This window comes from Caenorhabditis briggsae (assembly GCF_000004555.2).
Source record: "Caenorhabditis briggsae complete genome, chrX, whole genome shotgun sequence".
NCBI classification, from domain to species: Eukaryota; Metazoa; Nematoda; class Chromadorea; order Rhabditida; family Rhabditidae; genus Caenorhabditis; species Caenorhabditis briggsae.
In genome coordinates this window covers 9030442-9049867 of record NC_013491.2, presented here as the reverse complement: position 1 = coordinate 9049867, position 19426 = coordinate 9030442, and the positions used below count along the sequence as shown (strand labels likewise).

The 19426-nt window shown below is 38.4% G+C and overlaps 2 protein-coding genes across 2 annotated transcripts; one reads left to right on the top strand and one right to left on the bottom strand.

Moving 5' to 3' along the window:
* Nucleotides 1-8126: 8126 nt before the first annotated feature.
* CBG14306 lies at nt 8127-13245 on the top strand (the record flags this gene model as incomplete). The annotated part of the gene is made up of 9 exons (XM_045239534.1): nt 8127-8186; nt 8238-8359; nt 12077-12320; nt 12362-12448; nt 12494-12620; nt 12682-12772; nt 12819-12933; nt 12985-13093; nt 13139-13245. The coding sequence occupies 9 exons, from the start codon at nt 8127-8129 to the stop codon at nt 13243-13245; spliced, it is 1062 nt and encodes a 353-aa protein (XP_045095388.1).
* Nucleotides 13246-13604: 359 nt separating this feature from the next.
* On the bottom strand, nt 13605-18102 carry CBG14305 (the record flags this gene model as incomplete). Its single annotated transcript, XM_045239533.1, has 8 exons — nt 13605-13905; nt 13952-14167; nt 14756-14850; nt 14901-14979; nt 15034-15123; nt 15174-15342; nt 17849-17939; nt 17986-18102. 8 exons carry the CDS (start codon nt 18100-18102, stop codon nt 13605-13607), a joined length of 1158 nt encoding a protein of 385 aa, XP_045095387.1.
* Nucleotides 18103-19426: the final 1324 nt, after the last annotated feature.

Here is a 19426-nt window from a genome sequence, read left to right as displayed (position 1 = left end):
TTTTGATTGAACTTTTGTGACACTTTTATGAAGCCTGAATCTTGGACTGGCCTGAAAGAGTCTACTTTCCAATAAATTGGAAAACACGATAAGAAAAGGGTGCATAGAAAGAAACATGGAGCAAGCAACATGGAGCAAGAGAAGAATCTGAGCCTATTGAAGTTTCAAAATTATCCTGAGAGATTTGAAACTTTACACTTTCTGCTGTCACTCATCAGCATTGTTAAATGATCGGAAACCATGAGGAGATCAATCAGGAGAGGGATAGAAGTGTGATAATTGGTTATATACTATCTATCAAAACCTAAAGAGATGAAATGGATAAAATGAAAAAGGATAAGACAGAGCCCCAATCGGAAAATTTGGCGCGGAGAGAAGGAGAGGCAAAATCTGTCTCCCGGAGCCCTCCTGTCAAAAGTTTCTCCTCTCCAAACAGAAGCCGAAACTTCTCTCGATCGCCTGTCTCACCGCGCAGCACAGAGCGAAGAAAAAAAAATTGGCTTGCTCTTTTCTCTGGTCAATTTTCCTGCCATAATATTTCACAATGAGCCGATCGGCAAACAACACCTCGAGAGTATCGATTTGGTGGTCATGTTGATCCAGAAGAAAAATCGATGAGCATGTGATTGAATAGAAAAACGAGCTTTTCCTCTCCCCAGCATCCCCCACCCAACACAATATCGGAAGAACTAAACTGACAACGAGTGGGTGGATGTGGCACGAAGATAGAGAGGGATGGGATGGAGAAGGCTCAATCAAAGGATGTGAAGAATAGAGAATAGAAGAAAAGGAGCAGTTGCTCCAGAAAAGATATGAAGAAAAACGAAAGAAAGAGAGACACCATTTCTGATCGGCGAGGATCATGAGGGAGGCAGTAAAAAGAGGAAAGTATGCCTAATTTGAAAAAGAAAAACAGAAGAAATGGCATAATCTAATAAGCAAGGATTACTGTAGAAAATTTCCCTGTCTCTTGCCAAAAATAGAATATAAACACAATTTGTTACGTTGCGATACAAAAAACAAAGAATACCGTCTTCACCAATGTGCAGAGATGCTCTGTTTGGACAATCCGAGAAAGGCATTGCAAACGGAAAGTGATGGAGTGGAGGGGCGTGGTCAGGATTCTCCTGAATCTTAAGAAAACAACTTTCGGGAAGAAAAGAAACACAAAAACCGAGATGCTCCTCCAGGACTCTTTAGTCTTGTTTTTCGAAATACAATTGCTTTTCAAATCAGTGCGTTTCGAGTAGTGTGGAGACTTTACCGCGCCGCCTCTCTCACCGCCTGATTAAACAATTGGAGGACTTGGAAAAGCACAATTGTTGAACGACTTGAAAGAGCCCCTCCACATCTGAATATGGCGAATTTATTGCGACACATTTGGAAATACATTTAAAAAAATATAGATTTTGTTAAGGATTCTGAAGTGGACCAGAGAAATCCTAGAAAAAAAATAGAGGCCATCGACTACGATAGTACACAGAATGATCTGGGAGGTGAACCATATCAGCAGCTAGCGGAAGTTTTCACTTTTTTCTATGTTATTTATGTCCGTCGAAGAACTTTGAAGACACATGATTTGAGAAGGAATGAGACAAAACGGTTTGTCACAAAAGGAGTGATTGATTAGAAGAGGTGAAGAAACATTATGATTTTCGTTAGCTGGAAATGAGAATATTGTCTAGTTTGTCTGAACTTGGCTTTAAAATAGAAACTACAGTAACCCGAAAGAAAACGTCAAACCATTAAAAAAGTCAGCTGAGAGTTCCTGGATGAGCGGCTGCTGCTAGGAGGGCAATAGAAAAAAGCAGCAAAAAAAAATAGAAGAAGAGGAGGTAGCAAAAATATATTTCGAGTGAAAAGAAAACTGGTCTTAAAGGAGGTTGGTTCAACGACCTCCGAAAACAAATAGGCAAGAAAAAAGAACCAACTGGTGGAAAAAGTGCGATGCGGGAGCACAAGCGAGCCACAGAACGGTCGACAAGAAACATGAAACTTTTTTCTTCTCCTGCCCTCAGAAACAAGGACAATTCTACAGTGCCTCTTCTTTTCCTCATTTGACTGTGTTTCGTTTTCGCGCCGAAAAAAACACAAGTCGTGAATTCTCTCTCCATCTCTCATAAGGACACATTTTATGATGTCGTGTCTTCCTTTCCAGGAGGTCTTTCTGATAACGGCATGCCAAACCTGCTGATGATGGTTGGTCGTATCCCCAAAAGGGGAATAAATAAAAAGCGCAAAGTCAATTATGATTACGCGTGTTTTCCAAAACCGCGCTGGCAATCGAATCTTGTCTTTTTCTTCCGATGATTCGGAGAAAGTGACAGAATTATGGCAGACGGGGGGAGGGGAAGTGTACGGATAGTCTAGGAAGTCTTATAAACAGTTGACCCGCAGAGAAGGATTACCACTAGCGAGTTATTGGCTGAGGTGGTCCGACAATAGCAGACGCGCCAGATGTGTCGCTACGATGAGACGATGGAGTAAAATAAAGGATTCATTGGAATGACTGTGCGTGCAACCATTATCATTTTTGCAGAAACAAGCGTCTAATGCATAGATAAGGATGACGCTGGATGCATAAATGTAAAATGAGGAACATCTTACACAAAATAGATATATAGGAAAAATATATGTGTATATCGGAAAGAGAGGGGATCTTAATTTGAAATTTTCAAATCTTGGAATTTTCGAACAAGGAAATGACTAAACATGGATTTCAATTGCCAATTTTCTTGTGGCTCGTGAGAGTCTCATTTCACCTCGTCTTCAACCTCTTCCTCCCCTCTCAATCAGTTAGACCTTCCTCTTTTCTAAGAAATTCGATTTACTGCTCCTTTTGTGTCTTCTGGAGAGAGTCAAAATACGACACCGTTTTACTATTCAGCAGTAACTGGGGAACGAAATTGAGAGTCAATTGATACCAAAAAGGGGGATTAATGATGGATCGAAAAATGAGAGGAACTGTATAAAGAGTGAGAAGAGGGAGGGAAGGAGAAGATATTGGGAAGAAGAAGAGTGGTTGATTGCGTTTATTTTTGCACAAAGAGCAGCTAATTGAACAAAGGAATTGAGAAATGGGACGGGATGATGACAAAGAGGAGAAAAATATGGAAGTTGTGGGCGGGGAAAAATAGGAAGAAGCACTTCCGAATTTCCAATGAAAAGTTAAGAAGTTTAATAGCAATGAGGGTGCCGATTTCAGCAGTTTAATTCACTCTGCCCTCACTAGCGACAGGAAACGAAAAGCCTACCAACTAACAATACACATAGTTAGGGATGAATGAGGCCCCCGTCGTCATTCATCCTCCCCCTTTTCTCTGCCCGCACGTTGTAAAGTGTCCAGGAATCGAATCCCGAGTCTGAATTCCAGTGCTCTTCTCCATCCTCTCTCTTTCTTCTTGTTTCCCGTCGGTTCGGAGGGAAGGCAACTGTCGAGCAGCTGCTGACAACGTAAACACCATTCTTCAACAGGTCACACAGGCCCTCCCATCGCCGAAATCGCTCTCTCTTTCTTTTGCTCTCAATCTAAGGGACGGGGCTCATGCACAGTCGTGTTTATGCTCGCCGTGCAGTCACCGATGGTTTGAGCACACAGATTAAGAGAGAATGACTGTATAAGAGCGAGAGAAATAAAGAGATCGATTTCAAGCATGATTCAGGTGGAAGTGTAATCGGAACGATTTAGCATGGTTATAGCAAAACGTCATGAAACGTTTTTTTTTTGGAAAATAGAAGAGACGTTCGGAATAAACGGAATAGACCAAATTGTTTATAGTTGGCAGGGCTGGATCAGATTTCAAGTATATTAACAATGTATATACTTTTGTTGGGTTGCATAAGGAATGACGTTCGTTTGTCGCGTTAGAGAGTATTTAGAAAATAATTATCAAAAAAATGTTTTGTGACTATAAGATCAATTGTAGTTCACTGTAGAAAAAACTGAACGTGAACTGTTTCAGAAATTATTGGAAAATTTGGATCTTTGTGATTTTACTTTACGATATTTACAAACTAATATCTAAATCTGACTGTTTTTTTTCACGAAATTAATGAGTTTTAATCATTAATTTCGCTCTTAATTCAACTTGTTTTTGCTTTTAATTCAACTTACCGCATTTTCGTTAATCACAAGATCAACTTTATTTGCCTTTTGACGGCAATTAACGGATTTCATCAAGTAGCAGCCCACCTAAGCCGTCAACTTTGATTTCAATTATCTCAATTTCTGTGAAGGATATAAAACTTTTGTTTACCCATAAATTATTCATCATAGTATCAAAAATATTTTATTAGTGGGCACAATTTTGATATCTTTTACAGGAAGCAAGATTATGATCAAAATTATATTCAGCTTCATTAGAGGAAATACGGTTGATATGTGCCGATAAACGATATAAAAAGTCCATTAACTGAATTTGAGCAAATGCTGATAATATTGCGACAAAGATTTTGTTAATTGAGAATCTTTTGATATCTTTTTTATGAACGGAGGTAACGAAGCTTGAAATGAATTTTTAATATTTTTCAAAAAGAAATACAGTAATGGAATTCAGATCATAGAACAAATGAAGTTTTCCTGCTGAGCAACATTTCAACCAGTAATTCTTGTATTAATAAAATCTGAGTTCAAACAAAAATTCAGAAACTTGCCTCATGTGACTTTTCTCTTTCTCCTGACCTTCAAAATTATCGAAAACAAATATTCGCACGCATGAGCCAGGAGAGCACTCACTGTGCTCTTTTGTTTTCGACCTAATGCAGGTGTACGTTTCAATGAATTGAGCGGTCCGTGGGAGTTCAGCGCTTCGTGAAAGGACGTGTGGGACCGTCCGAAACCCCCTCTACGACTTTATTTTGTCTTTTATATTTGGACATCTCAAAATGTGACGAATAAAAGAACACGACGATGTGCGCACATCTCCACCGCCGGATGGATTCACCCTTTCCCCACTACTTGTCTTCTTCTGTTGCCCTTCTTCTACTTCTTCATTGTTTTCTTTTCAAAAAATTCCACTATTCAATTCAATGAATATCTGAGACAAGAAGAAAAAAGTATGACGGACATATGGTTGCCAAATGACCTAGGTCACTGATGATGGTCCTTTTTTTCGGAAAGAAGAGAAGTTTTAATGGCGTCGGAAAATTAGAAAATTGGAGATAATTCAAAAAAGAGAAGAAGACTACAGCAAAGTGCTAAACGTTTTTTTGAAAGAAACTTTTTCATTTTGATGACGAATCAAAAGAATCGTGGCGGCTTCCAACCGAGAAAATGTTTATATAGAAAAAGCTGGCAATTTTCACTCCTCCTCCCACATCCAACACCCTTTTATGCTCTTACAATCTATTGTCCAAAATTTTACAATAAAATTTTGCCATTGAATAGGTAGAAAAGCCCTTACTACATAATTTGCTGCTTCCGGTGTTAGGGACGAACGAGACACAGATGGCGAAACACAAAACCACAGCTCCAATAGAATAGGGTAACGACACAAAGTTTTTCGACTCCGGACCACATCAATTATTGAACATTGCGCTTTTTGAGCAAAAGGTGGGGACGGAAGAAGAAAGGAATTTTCGAAAAACCGGCGAGTATAATTCAGTTGACAATGAGAATGGTTTTGTGACCAGCTCTTGCTCTCCCGCTCGTTTCTTTTCATTTCCAAACATATGGCAAAAAGGGCTTAAAATCTTTGCTAAAGGATTATGAGTGGTCCATAGTTTTCTCTTGGTGCCAAAACTATGGTTCATCGGAGGAGGAGGGTAGAATGGGATTGGTGGGATTGGAGTCGAATGGGAAACTAGGAAACTACACGGATTAGAGATCGTTATGCATTTTATGGGGTATTGAGAAAGTCATATAAGTATTCAGTGGGAAATAATTGACTTGTAATAGAGCCCTAAGGATGAAAGAGAAAACCGAAGAAGACAATGGGATGGAACAACTGCTGCTTTCTGTGATGTAATAGGTATATAGTAAAAGGTATTACAACGAGTTAGGGGAGTCCTACGGTACAGAAAGAGAAAGAGATGAGAACAAATGAGCAGACCTGATGGTAGGAAAATAAGAGGGAATTGTGAAAAGTGTAACTTTACAACGAATCGTTCGACACAGAGAGCACTCGGCCCTTGGATGACACTGTGAATACAAGTTAGAGGGCGCTAGTAAAAAAGTTGTGTCGGAAGGCAGGGGAAAAGGAAGAGTGAGGAGGATGGTATGTGATTAATGAGCACAAAAGATGGCTAATTCGGACTACATTAGGGCAGAGAGGTGGTCTAATGAGTCTGAGTCTGATTTTCAAATTTGAAGGGAAATCAATAATTTCAAATATAGGTTTCGAAATCGGAAAAAATGGACAATTTAGAACCATAGAACAATTATCTGGTAAAAAGAGATGAATCCATTGGAAATCAGAGAATCTCTATAGCAAATATTTTGTCATAAATCAGATTTCTTTTCTCAAAAATTCAAATTTTTGTGAAAAAAAACCATCCAGGTTTTTAGATTTTTGAAATTTCAAAAGAAAGAGTAATTTGCCCTGGTAAATGATTATTTGATAAGAAAACCAAGTAATTAGACAAAAAAGACTACGAAATTTACTGAAATATTTTTGTCGTGATTGAAATGAAGTACAAATAGTTTTCTAACTTTTCAAAAGTTCCAGATCTTTGGATTTGACTTTCGAACAAAAAAATTTAAAAAATATCCGGAAGTTTTTAAAAACTCCAAAAAGCTTGAAAATGCCTTCTTTGTCTCAAAAAATTTTTAATATAAAGTAAATATAAAATATGAATAAAAATACTCAAGTTAAAATTAAAATCCCGTTTTCAATCAAAAATTTGAATATCGAGAAGTGTTTTTTCTCAGTGAATAACCGCTCTTTAAACTTTCTAAAAGCTCATTCATCTTAAAGAAAACTCTAAAAATATGGTCTTGATGTGCAGATCTTCGAATCCCAAATACATTCTAGAAGCCAAAGTTTATGAACGTAAGTTGTGGTGTCCACGAGTAGCTCATCAATTATTAAACGGTGAAGCTGCGTAGAAAAAGTTTGGGTTAGATATATCTGTATAAATAGAGACATAAAAAGGCAAACATATGTTACATAGCTTACAATGAATTTTCATTTCAACTAGAAATCCACGTGCTCCGTAAGTTTTTTCTATAATTTTGCTCTTCCTCATCCACTATATCAGCCTCGAGCAAAACTGCAGATGCCGCGATCTTTATTATTATTATATATTTCAATTCAGTTGGAAATAAAAATGATGAAGCAATGACCTCCCCTCTCACGCACTTCTATAATTAATTAAAATATGGGAAAAAAATAGAAGAACTGGTAAAGAACGCAGAGTGCATTGCGATATGAAAAATTCAGAAAATTGAATTCAGCCCAGAAGAACAAGAGAATATGAAAAAGGGGAAAAAAGAAAGTGATTGACAAATAGAGAAAGAGTGAAAAAGAGTTGGTCCGGCAGGGGTTCCCTGGAGAGTTCGCATTTCTTCGCATAACTAATTGTGATCTAAGTTATTTTTTAGAAAATGGGTGAAAACGAAAATATGGATGGTGAGGTACTGAGAATAATATCTTTTCTTTGCTCGCATTTGGGAGATTTGAAAACTAAGAAATTATTTTGTATTATCCGAATTCCCGAATTCTTATTTTGCCGAATGGAGAGAGACCAAAGAAACAATGAAAAGACTACAAAAATATTGTTCGCAGAATTTTAAATTCGTCTTAATTGAACTTTAACTGAAGCGCTTGCGTTGCGCCTAGTCATAATTTGATCAGCTACATGTGAATAAATTGAACATACAAAACCGACATACACCACCATTGAGATGACAAGTGCACTCTCCACACGTGGACTTCACGCTCTTATGACTTTGACGATTCCTGACATGGAGTGAAAAAATGCTAACTTTTTTTCTATTCTAGGGACCGAGGAGATGAATAATTAATTGATGAGTGAAACGGTTTAGGTGAATCAATCTCATTTGTTAGCTCACGATCTGATTTGTTTGAGGAGGAGCGAATGTGTGACAAGACGTGTCCAAAATGACATCCCCGGTTCTTTTCGGCGAGAATTTCTCATTTCTTTATTTTGTGATTCTACCGGATCAAATGATTATAATGATTTTACTGTTTTTGATACTTCCAAATTTATTTTTTCAGGTTCATTGTGTAAGTTGTAGATTTATTATTATTTCTTTTTAAAAATTTTTTCATTTTCAGCAAAATGAAACCAATTTCTTAAATGATTATGGACATTATGCTGATAGTCGAATGAGAGCAATTGGAGAATATTTCAGTGATTTAATGGGATGTGGAGCTGAAGGATGGTGCGCTTTCAGGTGGTAAGTTTCTGGGAAAATATGAAGATTGGTTCAAAAATGCTTGTTATTTTTAAATTAGATAACAATAATTTCTCATAGATAACTTTAAACTATGAAAGATTGTGAAAATATTAATGTTTCCTTTTTCTTGAAAATCTTAAATGCTCTCAAACTGTCGATTTGTGAAATTAGAACATTCAATTTTTTTCAAACATTCAATTTTTTTCAGAAATAAAATGAAACTAAGTACACTTGAATTGTTTAAATACCGTATTCCATTTATTAGGAACACACCGAAACCGTTACCTTTGAGCTTAATTATCTCAATTCATATGAAAGATATTAAAATTTTGTCAAACTGTAAGGTATTAGTGATATTATGATAAATAATTAATTGGTTGACAAATTTGTGACATTTCTCACAGGAATCGAGATAATTGAGCTCAATTTGTCGGGTGAGTTTTTATTGAAGGAAATGGTAGTTTCATTTTTGGGTAGAATCTGCCGTATTTCTTCGGAGGCCAGATCCATATTGGAACTTTCACATGAATCACCTCGAATCACCATCGTGTGAATGTTTGATACCTTCATTAATGATTGATACCGTAAACACTCTGATGATGCATCCCGAACGATCAACTTTGAGCTCATTTTTCTTCAAAAATTCTCTGCAAAAGATATCAAGAAGTGGTCAACTGACAAATGTTTATTTAGTTTATCAAACCTACTTTGTCAGTTGATCACGTTACAATTTTTTCACAAGAAACGAGATATATTGACTCAAGTTTGAAAGTTAAGGGTGTTTACGGTAATCGCATTCAAAGTGCTATTATTAGGTTGATAAGAAAGTTTCTTTCTTTTTGGCAGAGTTGTCTTTGAGGATCGATATCTGGCGCTCCAAGTGGTTTAGCGGGCCAATTTTTTTTTGTTAGAAAGCTGTGTTCAGTGGCTATTAAATCCTAGATTTTCAAATTTTCATTTCTCTTCGTGTTGAAGAAATGGCAATTATTTTAGTCCTTATCCGAGTGCACATTGGCAACTTGATTAAATTTTTGTTTTTATTTGGTCTTCAAACAGCTGGTATTTGGAAGAAAATTGTGGATGTATATAAGAGACATGTTCCGTCATCGCCTACAATTTGCCTTTTGTTTGAGGAATTCCAAACTAGAGAGTTCAGTTTGAATGATGCCAAAGACCTAGTGAGTCGGATCTTCACCAATTGCTAAAAACCGGGGAGGTGCATCCATTTCAAACCATTTGTAAAATGTCGCAGGCATTGTCTTCTAGTCAACCAAGTATTGTGACCGGATTGAAGTCTCTTGGCAAAGCCAAAATCTGGGTTGATTCGTACACCGTGTTTTTCCGGACTACAATGTTTCGTCATTTAGACATGGGTATGTTTCACCTATCATTTCTTCGCACGTTCAAATGGCTGGATGATGTCATTACAGTAGATGATAAGTGCGTAAGTTACTCTGTCAATGTGCGGAAGGGTCAGTTGATTGCCAAGAAATAGCTAGCTCTGGACGTCCAAGAACCTAAATTTTCCTTAAAAATAGGTATGCTATGAGTTTGATGGTCGGTCAAAGTAATGGACACTGGGAAGTTTTAGTTGAAGGTACCACTATAACTGCCACCTTTTAATTTAATTTGTTTATTGATCAGGTGTAATAAAACATTAGAGGGCAGGACATGAAAGACTCAGAAAAAATGCCCCTCACGAGGCCGATCTGAGTAGGGGAGGGGAAACGGGATAATTTAGATATTTGACACAGGAAAGATGTAACCGGTAGAAAAAGAAAAATAGGGGAGCAAATGTATCAATAACGGGTAATACTGGAAGAAATTAAAAATTCAAACTCGGAAGGTAGGAGAAATCGGGTAACTTGGGAAGTGATGGAAATCGGGTAAGTTGGGAAGTGATGGGTAACTTGGGAAGTGATCCACAGGGAAACAATTGAAGAAAAATAGTCATAGGAGTAGGGCTGAACAATAATTAAGTTCATAGGGCGACGAGGGGAGGAGGAGTATTTGATATGTGCATTTAGGTTAGGAAAGTAGGCGGAGCCATTTAAAAATTTATAGAAAAGAATTAGTTGAGCTTTTAGCCTACGATGTCGAATGGAGAACATATTGAGGATAGAGAGACGATCAGAATAGGAACTGTACTGGATATTACAACGCTGGAAAATACACTTAGAGAAAAATCTTAAGGGAGATTCTAGTTTTAGAGCAAGGCGAGAAGAAGGCGGAGGGGAATAAACTACAGAACAATATTCCAGATCGGGAGAACATAACATTTGAAAAGATGAATGTAGAATTCTGGAGACTTAGATCTAAATGACTTTAAGAGTTGTTTGGAACGGAGAAGAGCTAAAGATGTGATTTTGAGTGGGCAAGAGGGAGATGGTTGGCGGTAGCCCAATTTACAACCATGTTGATACCAGTTTGAAGGGCGATTGGGTCATGAGAATACAATCTGATATCATCAGCAAAGGCGGCAAGGTGAAGAGAGGGGATTTGTTCAAGTTCTAAGAGCAGATCATTGATGAATATGAGAAATAGTAAGGGACCGGAGACTGATCCTTGAGGAACACCAGAGGGAATGACAGAGGAAGGGGGTCCAATAAAATCATAGATTTTGACAGAGAACGTTCGACCAGAGAGAAACGAGGAGAACCAAGCTACGAAAGATTTAGGGACTCCAAAGCTAGCAAGTTTCTGGATGAGAAGTTGATGATGTACCTGGTCGAAAGCTTTGCGGAAATCGAAAAAGACGACGTCTAGTGTATTGTATTTCAAAAGAGTAGCTTTATAATTCAGAACAGATTGAACTAGAGAGGTGGTGCAGGATCTGTTGGAGAGAAAACCATGTTGAAGACTACTGAATTGATGGAGGAATTCCCATTTGATGCGATCACATACCAATCGTTCGAAAATTTGAGCGAATGGGTCAGTAAGCGAAATGGGGCGATAGTTTTCGGGCGATGAAGGAGAACCCTTTTTTGGTATGGGAACGACTACTGCGTGTTTCCAAGAGTCGGGTACATGTGACGTGGAGAGTGAGTCAGAGAAGATAATCGATAAAGGTAATGCTAGAGTGGTGGCGCATTTTTTAATGATAAAGTAATTGGCCGAATGGGGAGAATAGCCACAACGAGGCGGGAGTGAAAGAAGCTTCTCAATTATCCAGGGATCGATTATCCAGCACCTTGTGTAGTTCATAATTAGAAAATATATACTTGACAGTCTAATCAAAAGAGGAGAAAAAACAAAAGTTTGCTTCCAGTGCCGGCAATGGGAGATCGCTTGTGAATAGAGGGATCAGCCATAAATTCATGACCTTTTGCTGAATTTTTATTTTGCACTCATCGTATTTTCCGGACCTTGCCCTTCAGGAAAAGTAATATTTTGAAGCTCTTAAACGTCATCTGGATAGAGAATACTTTAAGTGAAAAGATGGCACAAAAAAGGAGTAGTCCCACTATTTCAATCGCAGCCCTCCTCGTTCTGGGCCGATGAAATCAAGAAATTACCGGAGCGTTGCCAGACAACTATTGATGCTAATGGATGTTACTTTCATTGACCTAGCTCCCTCCGCATGGAGAAAAATTTGATCAAAAGTTTTGCCAAAAAAGGAAGAAACTTTCTTATCAACCTAATAAGAGTGACGTTCTATCAGAGGGAAGCCGCTAATTTTTCACTTTCAATTTTGTTTTAAATATTTAATATTTTTAGTTGCCCAACAGAAAGACATCAACACATCGCTCGAACGAATCAAGCGCCACGCCGAGTTTATCCAAATCCTGTATTCGGAAACTCTAGAAACATTCAAAACACTGGATCCTCTCGCCGTACAATGAGTATGAGCCGATATCCATATGTAAACCGTAATCCGGCAGTGAAAACCACAACGGTAGCTACTCTTTTGAAATCTTGTGCTAACGCTTGCATGCCACAATGCAGTCCAAGATGCTTACAGGTTCGTGAAAAACTATTGACTATTTTTCTGTTTGGTTTCAGAGATACAACCAAATTGTTGCTTCCTTTATGAACTCTTTAACAGCAATTGATGTGATGGGTCAGCCTGTTAATGAGGAGCCCAGAAAAGTAAGTGCACTACTTGAGTTTTTTATTTCATTGTTAATTTTCTAGAATGTTAGATTTTCTCCTAAAAAGAATGTCGAATGTCGCGATGAGTGTATGCCATATTGTACTCCGCAGTGCTTGGACGCTTATTCAGCGGCTGAGCTGAATTCAAAGCGTAAAGTTTGCAAAGCTGGTGAGAAAATTTTTCAAAAAGATTATACTCATTTTGGATGATCGTCTGAAATCCTTTGTAGTGTGTATGCCGGATTGCACAGAAGAATGTGTCACTGCTCCACCTCTCATGGTTCCTTGTATTTTTGATAACATCTGCCACTGTCCAGCTGGGTAATTTTTCCCTCCATATTTTTGCCAAACCCCTCTTTGATTCCAGCTACGTGAGATGTAGTGAAATGACATGCTGCATGAAATACAAAACGATGGCGGTCCGATATAGAAACCGAATGACATCAATGAGTTTCAGTGATGATGACGAGCATGAGAACAAGGTTAGAATGAGCCTAAACCTGCTTATCGCAAATAATTACACCTGTTTTTAGAATTCTGGAAATGAAACATCGGTTTATATGTCAGAGTTACGTAATATGGGAGGTGCACCTGCGGCGATCAAATCTACTACGATATCTATGAGAACATTACCCAATAATAGTGAGCAAAAACCAATAAAATTCAGGAATTTCAAAATCTTTTCAGGCTCAATCGTGTACTACCCAGAGCAAGGAAAGGCTGAAATTCTCAAGAACGATGGAAGTATAGTGGTAGAAGTGATGGAGTCTGCTGTTGAAGAAGACAATAAATAATTAGTTTTCTAGTTTTGCTTTGTAAATTTCTGTATGTACAATGTACAAGAAATGAAGTGGTTTATTATTTATCAAAGTGCTATTTATGTGAGCGGAGTGAGTGCAGAGCATTATTTTAAGAACATGAATTAGGGTACAGTTTGTTTGGGGTGAGACAGTGAGAGAAACAGAGACAGAGACAGAGAGAGAGAGAGAGCAAGATTTTCAATACATTTTCACAAAATGCACAGGGAAAAAATTGAAATTTGATAAAAGGGGGATAGATACAGGGAGAACTATACACCATATAGGACAAGGGGGAAGAGAAAAAGGAATGCTACGTTTTATCAGTGTTTTTCAATTTCGTGGTTCATGATTCATTACCACTCGGCAAAAAGATCGCGTTCACGTTGACTACACAATGGTCCACCGGTTGTGTCTTCTTCGTAGTCATCGAAGTTTCCCGTATCTCCTGGATGATACAATGTTGGAACGATTGGTGGCTGAAAAATTGGAATTAAAAAAATTCCAATCAATTTTTTTACCTCAACTCTCAGATGAAGGGTATCATCCCAATTGACCTTCTCGAACCATTTATGGTCCTTGACATCTTGTGTGCCATTCTTCATGCACCCGATGCGCTGGGTTCTATCAACCTCCAGCAGTTTTTTGACGAGATCTCTGAAAATATTTTGTTCTATGCAATTTCTGTCAAAAATATAATTACTTTGCGGCAAGATTGAAGCTTCTTGGAAATTTGAGTTTATGCTCGATAATCGAATCGTAGATTTCGGCGGTGGTCTTTCCACGGAATGGTGGCTTTCCAACCATCATCTCATAGATCAGAATTCCCAACGCCCACCAGTCGACACCCTTGTTGTGACCAGTTCTGGCCAGAGACTCTGGTGCAAGGTAGTCCGGAGTTCCACAGATTGTGTAGGTTCTGAAATTGAGAGTTTGCTTTGGAACCGGATTTCCGACCCCTGACCTTAACCCTGAAACTAAGTGTCATATGTTGCATTTTTTTTTTCCAAGTTCACTTGTCCGAGCGGGACCCAAGAACATAATCTGCGACCAAAGAATTTTCATGGCCAGTCACGTTATCCCTCTAGACTCTATCTAACTCTGATGAAATCTGGTTCAAATCATCAATAGATACTTCGGAAGAACCCGTGGAGGCAATAAATCGAGAGGTAAAAGTAGCATCTTGATGAACCCAGATGAGATGAAAAGAAAAGAAGTATTTATAAATCCCGTGTGTTGATCAGATTTTTGAACCTTCTAATCCTACTCTTAAAATCGGAACCAAAATCTTGATTACTTTCACTCTCTCGAAAGAAAAAACACAATGGGCCAAACTTCAAAACATCACCCCCTCTCCCACACCCACACAGGAGTCGTATCAGTTGGTGGTGTTACGTCAAATTATTTCAAATGGGTTCTTGTCTTATCACTGGTGGTCATTCGTTCAGAGACCAAGGTCTGGGGGGGAGATAACTATATATTTTTAGAATAGTCACCAAACACTAACCTGTCGCGGAGTTCTTTCGCAAATCCGAAATCAGCCATTTTGATGTGGCCTTCTTTGCTGAGCATCAAGTTTTCTGGTTTTAAGTCTCGGTAGACCTGAAGAACAAAAACAACATTTTCAGGCAAAAGTTCTTGTTTTGACTCACAATTCCGAGGGAGTGAATGTACTCCAAAGCACACACGATCTCTGAAGCGTAGAAGCGGGCCATTGAGTTGGAGAAGGATCTAAAAAGGATTAGAGGAGTACATTTCACAATTCTAAAGTCCCATTCTGCTTACCTCGATGCTCTGAGGTACGAAAACATTTCACCTCCTGGAACGAACTCCATAATCATGTACAAGTTGTTGCTGTCCTTTTCTGAAGCGTACCTGGAAATCTTTAGGCTTAACGAATAAGTTCCCAGAAAAAATCAGCCTACATTTTTACAATGAACGGATGCTTCAACTGAAGAAGAACACGCTTCTCGTTATGAACGTGTTGAGTTTGACGCATGTCAACGACACGACGAATATTGAGCACTTTCAGCGCATAATGTGCTCCACTAATCTTGTCCCGAGCCAATTCGACACGTCCGAAAGTCCCTTTTCCTGAAAAAGTTGTACTTTTCAGTTTGGTGTCCTTCATTTGGTTTTTCGTTAAATGCTCTATTTGATGGTCACTGGTCAAGAAAATGATAGGGCTTGAGACACACGCTCATCGATCAGATAAATGTTGCACAGGGAATGACGGGAGGGGATATCTTCTCATCTTTTTTCCCCGTTTCTTTTTTCTGAGGTGGATGGACATTTGGATATTAGTCAAGACGGATATTCAGATATTTTCTCTATTCGAAATGAAATTTGAAAAATGCGTTTTCCTCAATTCGCACGTGTTGTTGGGATACATTTTTTCGCACAATAAACCATAGTTCGAATTTTGTTTAGCTATTCAAGACGAACACATGAAAAAAGGTGATTGACAAAGAAAAATATACTTCCTCATGTTCCTCATGTTCCTTCTAAAGAGGCTTACAAGCTGTGTCTTGCAAAAATATTCAAAAATCCCTCAAAAAAATCTGACAAACTCTCGTTTTGATGCAGATTTATCAAAGTGGCCCCATCAACTATTTTTGAGTGTCTTCTGGCTATATGTCGCACATTACTTTTTTGTGCTCCAAAAAAAGGAAGTGAGGTTCTCATGGGAAAATAAAAGAAAATGGTGACACGAGAGCTTGCAAATTTTTTTTGCAGCTAGCGGCTTATGACTTCTTGGATATCAGCTGTTTTTGAATTGGAGAAGGAACGCCGGATTTCTATTATTTTTAATTTTGAATGAAAATTGAAAACAGCTTTCAGGACAAAATAAAAGAAAATCAAAAAGCCAGAAATTTACATCAGGCTTCAATTTGGTTTTTGGAACTCTCCCAGAATACAAATCAAATCTAGAACATTATTTTGATGGGTTCAACAAGAAGTTTACATGTCCCCTCCAGTTTCGGGTTTCCATTCTCCGCTATACGATTGTCGCGCGGGCTCCCAAAAATAGCAGACAAAAAGAAAAGCACCAAAAAAAGAGAAGGGGGTTCCTAAGCTGGCACTTATGAATTTTTTACAAGTACTACAACTAGCACGTTTTTTGTATAGAGATTTTTTGGTTCTTGCTCTTTTCTTCTTTTTCCGATTATTCCGGTTGCCGGAGCTCGCGAACAAATAATGCGAGAATTGTATTGGAGCGCTATAGGCTCTAATTACAGACACGTTTTCCACGAGAAGCACATTTTAAGAATCACATCAACTCATCATTGGGGAGCCCTCCCGAGAGTTCTCTCCGAAAGCAAAATGATTGAAGCGTTACACTCTTCGCACCGGAGGGTAGTGTATTCTGTCGTCATCATTCTCTGTTCTTCTCGTATTAGTTTCGTGTCGGAAGAGAAAGAATATTTCCGTTTTTCATGTGTTTCTTGATTTTGACAGCAGAATGTATGATGGGATATGATGGGAGCGAGGACCGATTTTGCAGGTAGTTTGGGCAGCTGATTGCTGATTTTTTGTCTTTTCAACTGGTTCGTTTGGCCGGAAACTGGCATATCACTAAACCGAAAGATCCCCCATCTGATGTAACTTTGGAACAGAAGGAGGAAGCAATTTTTTGTTGATTGCTTTGATGAGTTGATGACCGCATGGGTTTAGCAAAAACATCAGCGGTGTTGATTTTCAGTTTTTTTTGTTGATTCTAGATTTCAGTTTTTTTTTAAATCGCAAGGATCAATCGGGCGTCGGTTTGCAAGAAAGGGGTGAATTTCTATCAATTTTCGGCTCATTTTCTGTTATTTTCTTTTGAAGCAAAGCTGTCTATTTTGTTCAAAAGTTTTTGTTCCCGGTTGTAAATCATTCCACTACACTTCATTATGAAACGGCAGATCATTTGATCTGTATCGGCGACCGCCGGCAAAAGCTCGTTTGATTAATTTTCACCCATCGGCCACCGCCGGGTGTGAAGAACACAATGGTTTACGTCATACGGTAGCATTTCAACATGGTAAATATTGGGTCGGGGGAACGAGAGACGAGTGCGCTGAAGTTGAATACCGAGACTAGAGGCTCAAAAATTTTTGTTCGGTCGGTTTTTTTTCTTTCAACTGATATGAAGGTGGTTTTGTTAATTCTTAATCGCATGAAACGGGAGAGAGGGCAGATTGATAAACTGAAAAAAGAACGATGTTCGTAGTTTTGTTCCTAATGAATCTTGGAAAAGTGAGAGCTATGGGAGATCGAGAGATACAATACTTTTCTAACATTAACATAACTTAAAAAATCTGAAATCTGGAGCTCCCTCTATCACCCACTCTTCTTGACTTTTCACCTAGACTAAAAATACATCCACAAGCTTCGTTGAGTTCGTCTCGCGGATTGTGTTGAAAAAATCAGTTGTTTATATAACCGCGAGACTGAGAAAAGAAAAAGGAAAACTGAGAGTTCGAAATCGTCCACTATTTGCATTAAAAACCTTGTAACCGATACATAAAAAATCTACTAGACTTTCAACCTACGAACTGAACAAAAATAGTACGATTCAAATCTCTGATCTACTAGTGCCACCACCCCATCTACTCACCAATTGTTACAATACGTTCCAACTGGCTCAATGAGAAGGATTCACGCGTTGGCGTGATGCTCAACTTCATGTGAGTTTCCTCGGCAAGCTCCTAAAACTCCGGAAAAATTAACCAGGTACTTTGAGTTTAAACTTACATCCACTTGTTGGTCGCCACGACTGTTGTTGTTGGTGTCAAATGTGAACGAGGCTGAGCACTCGTTGGAGCAACTCTCATCTTCGACTGATTCCACTGATGATGTCGAAGAAGACATCTGGAAATAAGACTTTGAATAAAACAAAACAAAAACGGAGAGGTTGACTTGTTCTTCTAAATGATGTAGACCAGCCAAATGAACAAATGGGGGCGGTTAAGAGGATAAACTTCTAACGATAATCTTGAGCAGGAAGGTGGGGATGTAGAATTTCTAACTTACTAGAAGGATCTACAGATTTCGTCTATTCCGTCTATCCTTACAAAGATTAGAGGCGGATTCTATCGTGCTATGTAATTTTTTGGGTATATCTTCTAGGTATCAATACCAAAAATAGATGCATATTGAAGAAGGAGGAGGAGAATAAATGCTACTATGATAGAACAAAAAACAAACAACTTTGGACAGAAACACAACACTATCAGAAGTGTAAGAAAACTTGTAATATATGAAAAGAAGGAGAAGCGAAAAAAAAAGTGATTCAGAATTTGTACTGTTAAAGAAAACAAGAAGTAGAACTGGAAGCAAATATAAAATATATATTGGAAGTAGTATAATGGAAAAAGTCGTAACAGTAAACGGAAGCCTCGGAAGAAAACTACACATGAAGGAAATGGGCGTGGCTTGAGGAGAGCACAGCGGGCAGGCTCAAGAGAGAATGAGATCACTGCAGAGCACGATAGGGGCGTGGTCCCCAAGAGAGAAAGGCCTCGATGGTTTTCCCACCTTTTGCCACCATCGTCTTTTTTTTGCTGCGCTCTTCGGGGAGGTACTGTTCGAGTGCACGTGAAAAAAAAACGGGAAGGAAAAATGGAGTTGCTCGGAAGAGAGAAAGAGCAAGAAGGAAACAGTAAAATGAGGGCGATGCGGAGTGAGAAGCGGAAAGAAGAATTGAAAAAAAGAAATGAGGAGAAGAGGAAAAGCAATCCTAGTAGTAGTAGTAGTCGTCACGGACCACCCTTTTTTTTATGGTGAAGACTCACTTCAAAATGAAGCAAAAGGGGAGAGAGAATATGGCTTTTTACTAATTCTGGAGGAGGATTAGTTTTCTTGTTTGGGAAGAAAGCAGAGAGAGAGGAAGTGGAAGGTAAAGCCTATAGTATGCAGATTAGAATATTTTTGATTTATGAATTATTCAAGGATCCCTTTCTTTCTTGCTTTTTTCTGCAACCAGGCACATCCTTCATTTTTAATAGATTTTTTTCTGGCATTTTATATAATTTTGAATGGTTAATGATAACTGATCTGTGGTTGGATTATGATTTATTTCTGATGGAAACAGTCGAATTGTGGGAAAGGTTACATCAGTTACATCATAAAATGACACGGAAATAATCCTGAATTTCAATTTTTCGAACCGAATTAGTACGCGCAAATTTTGATG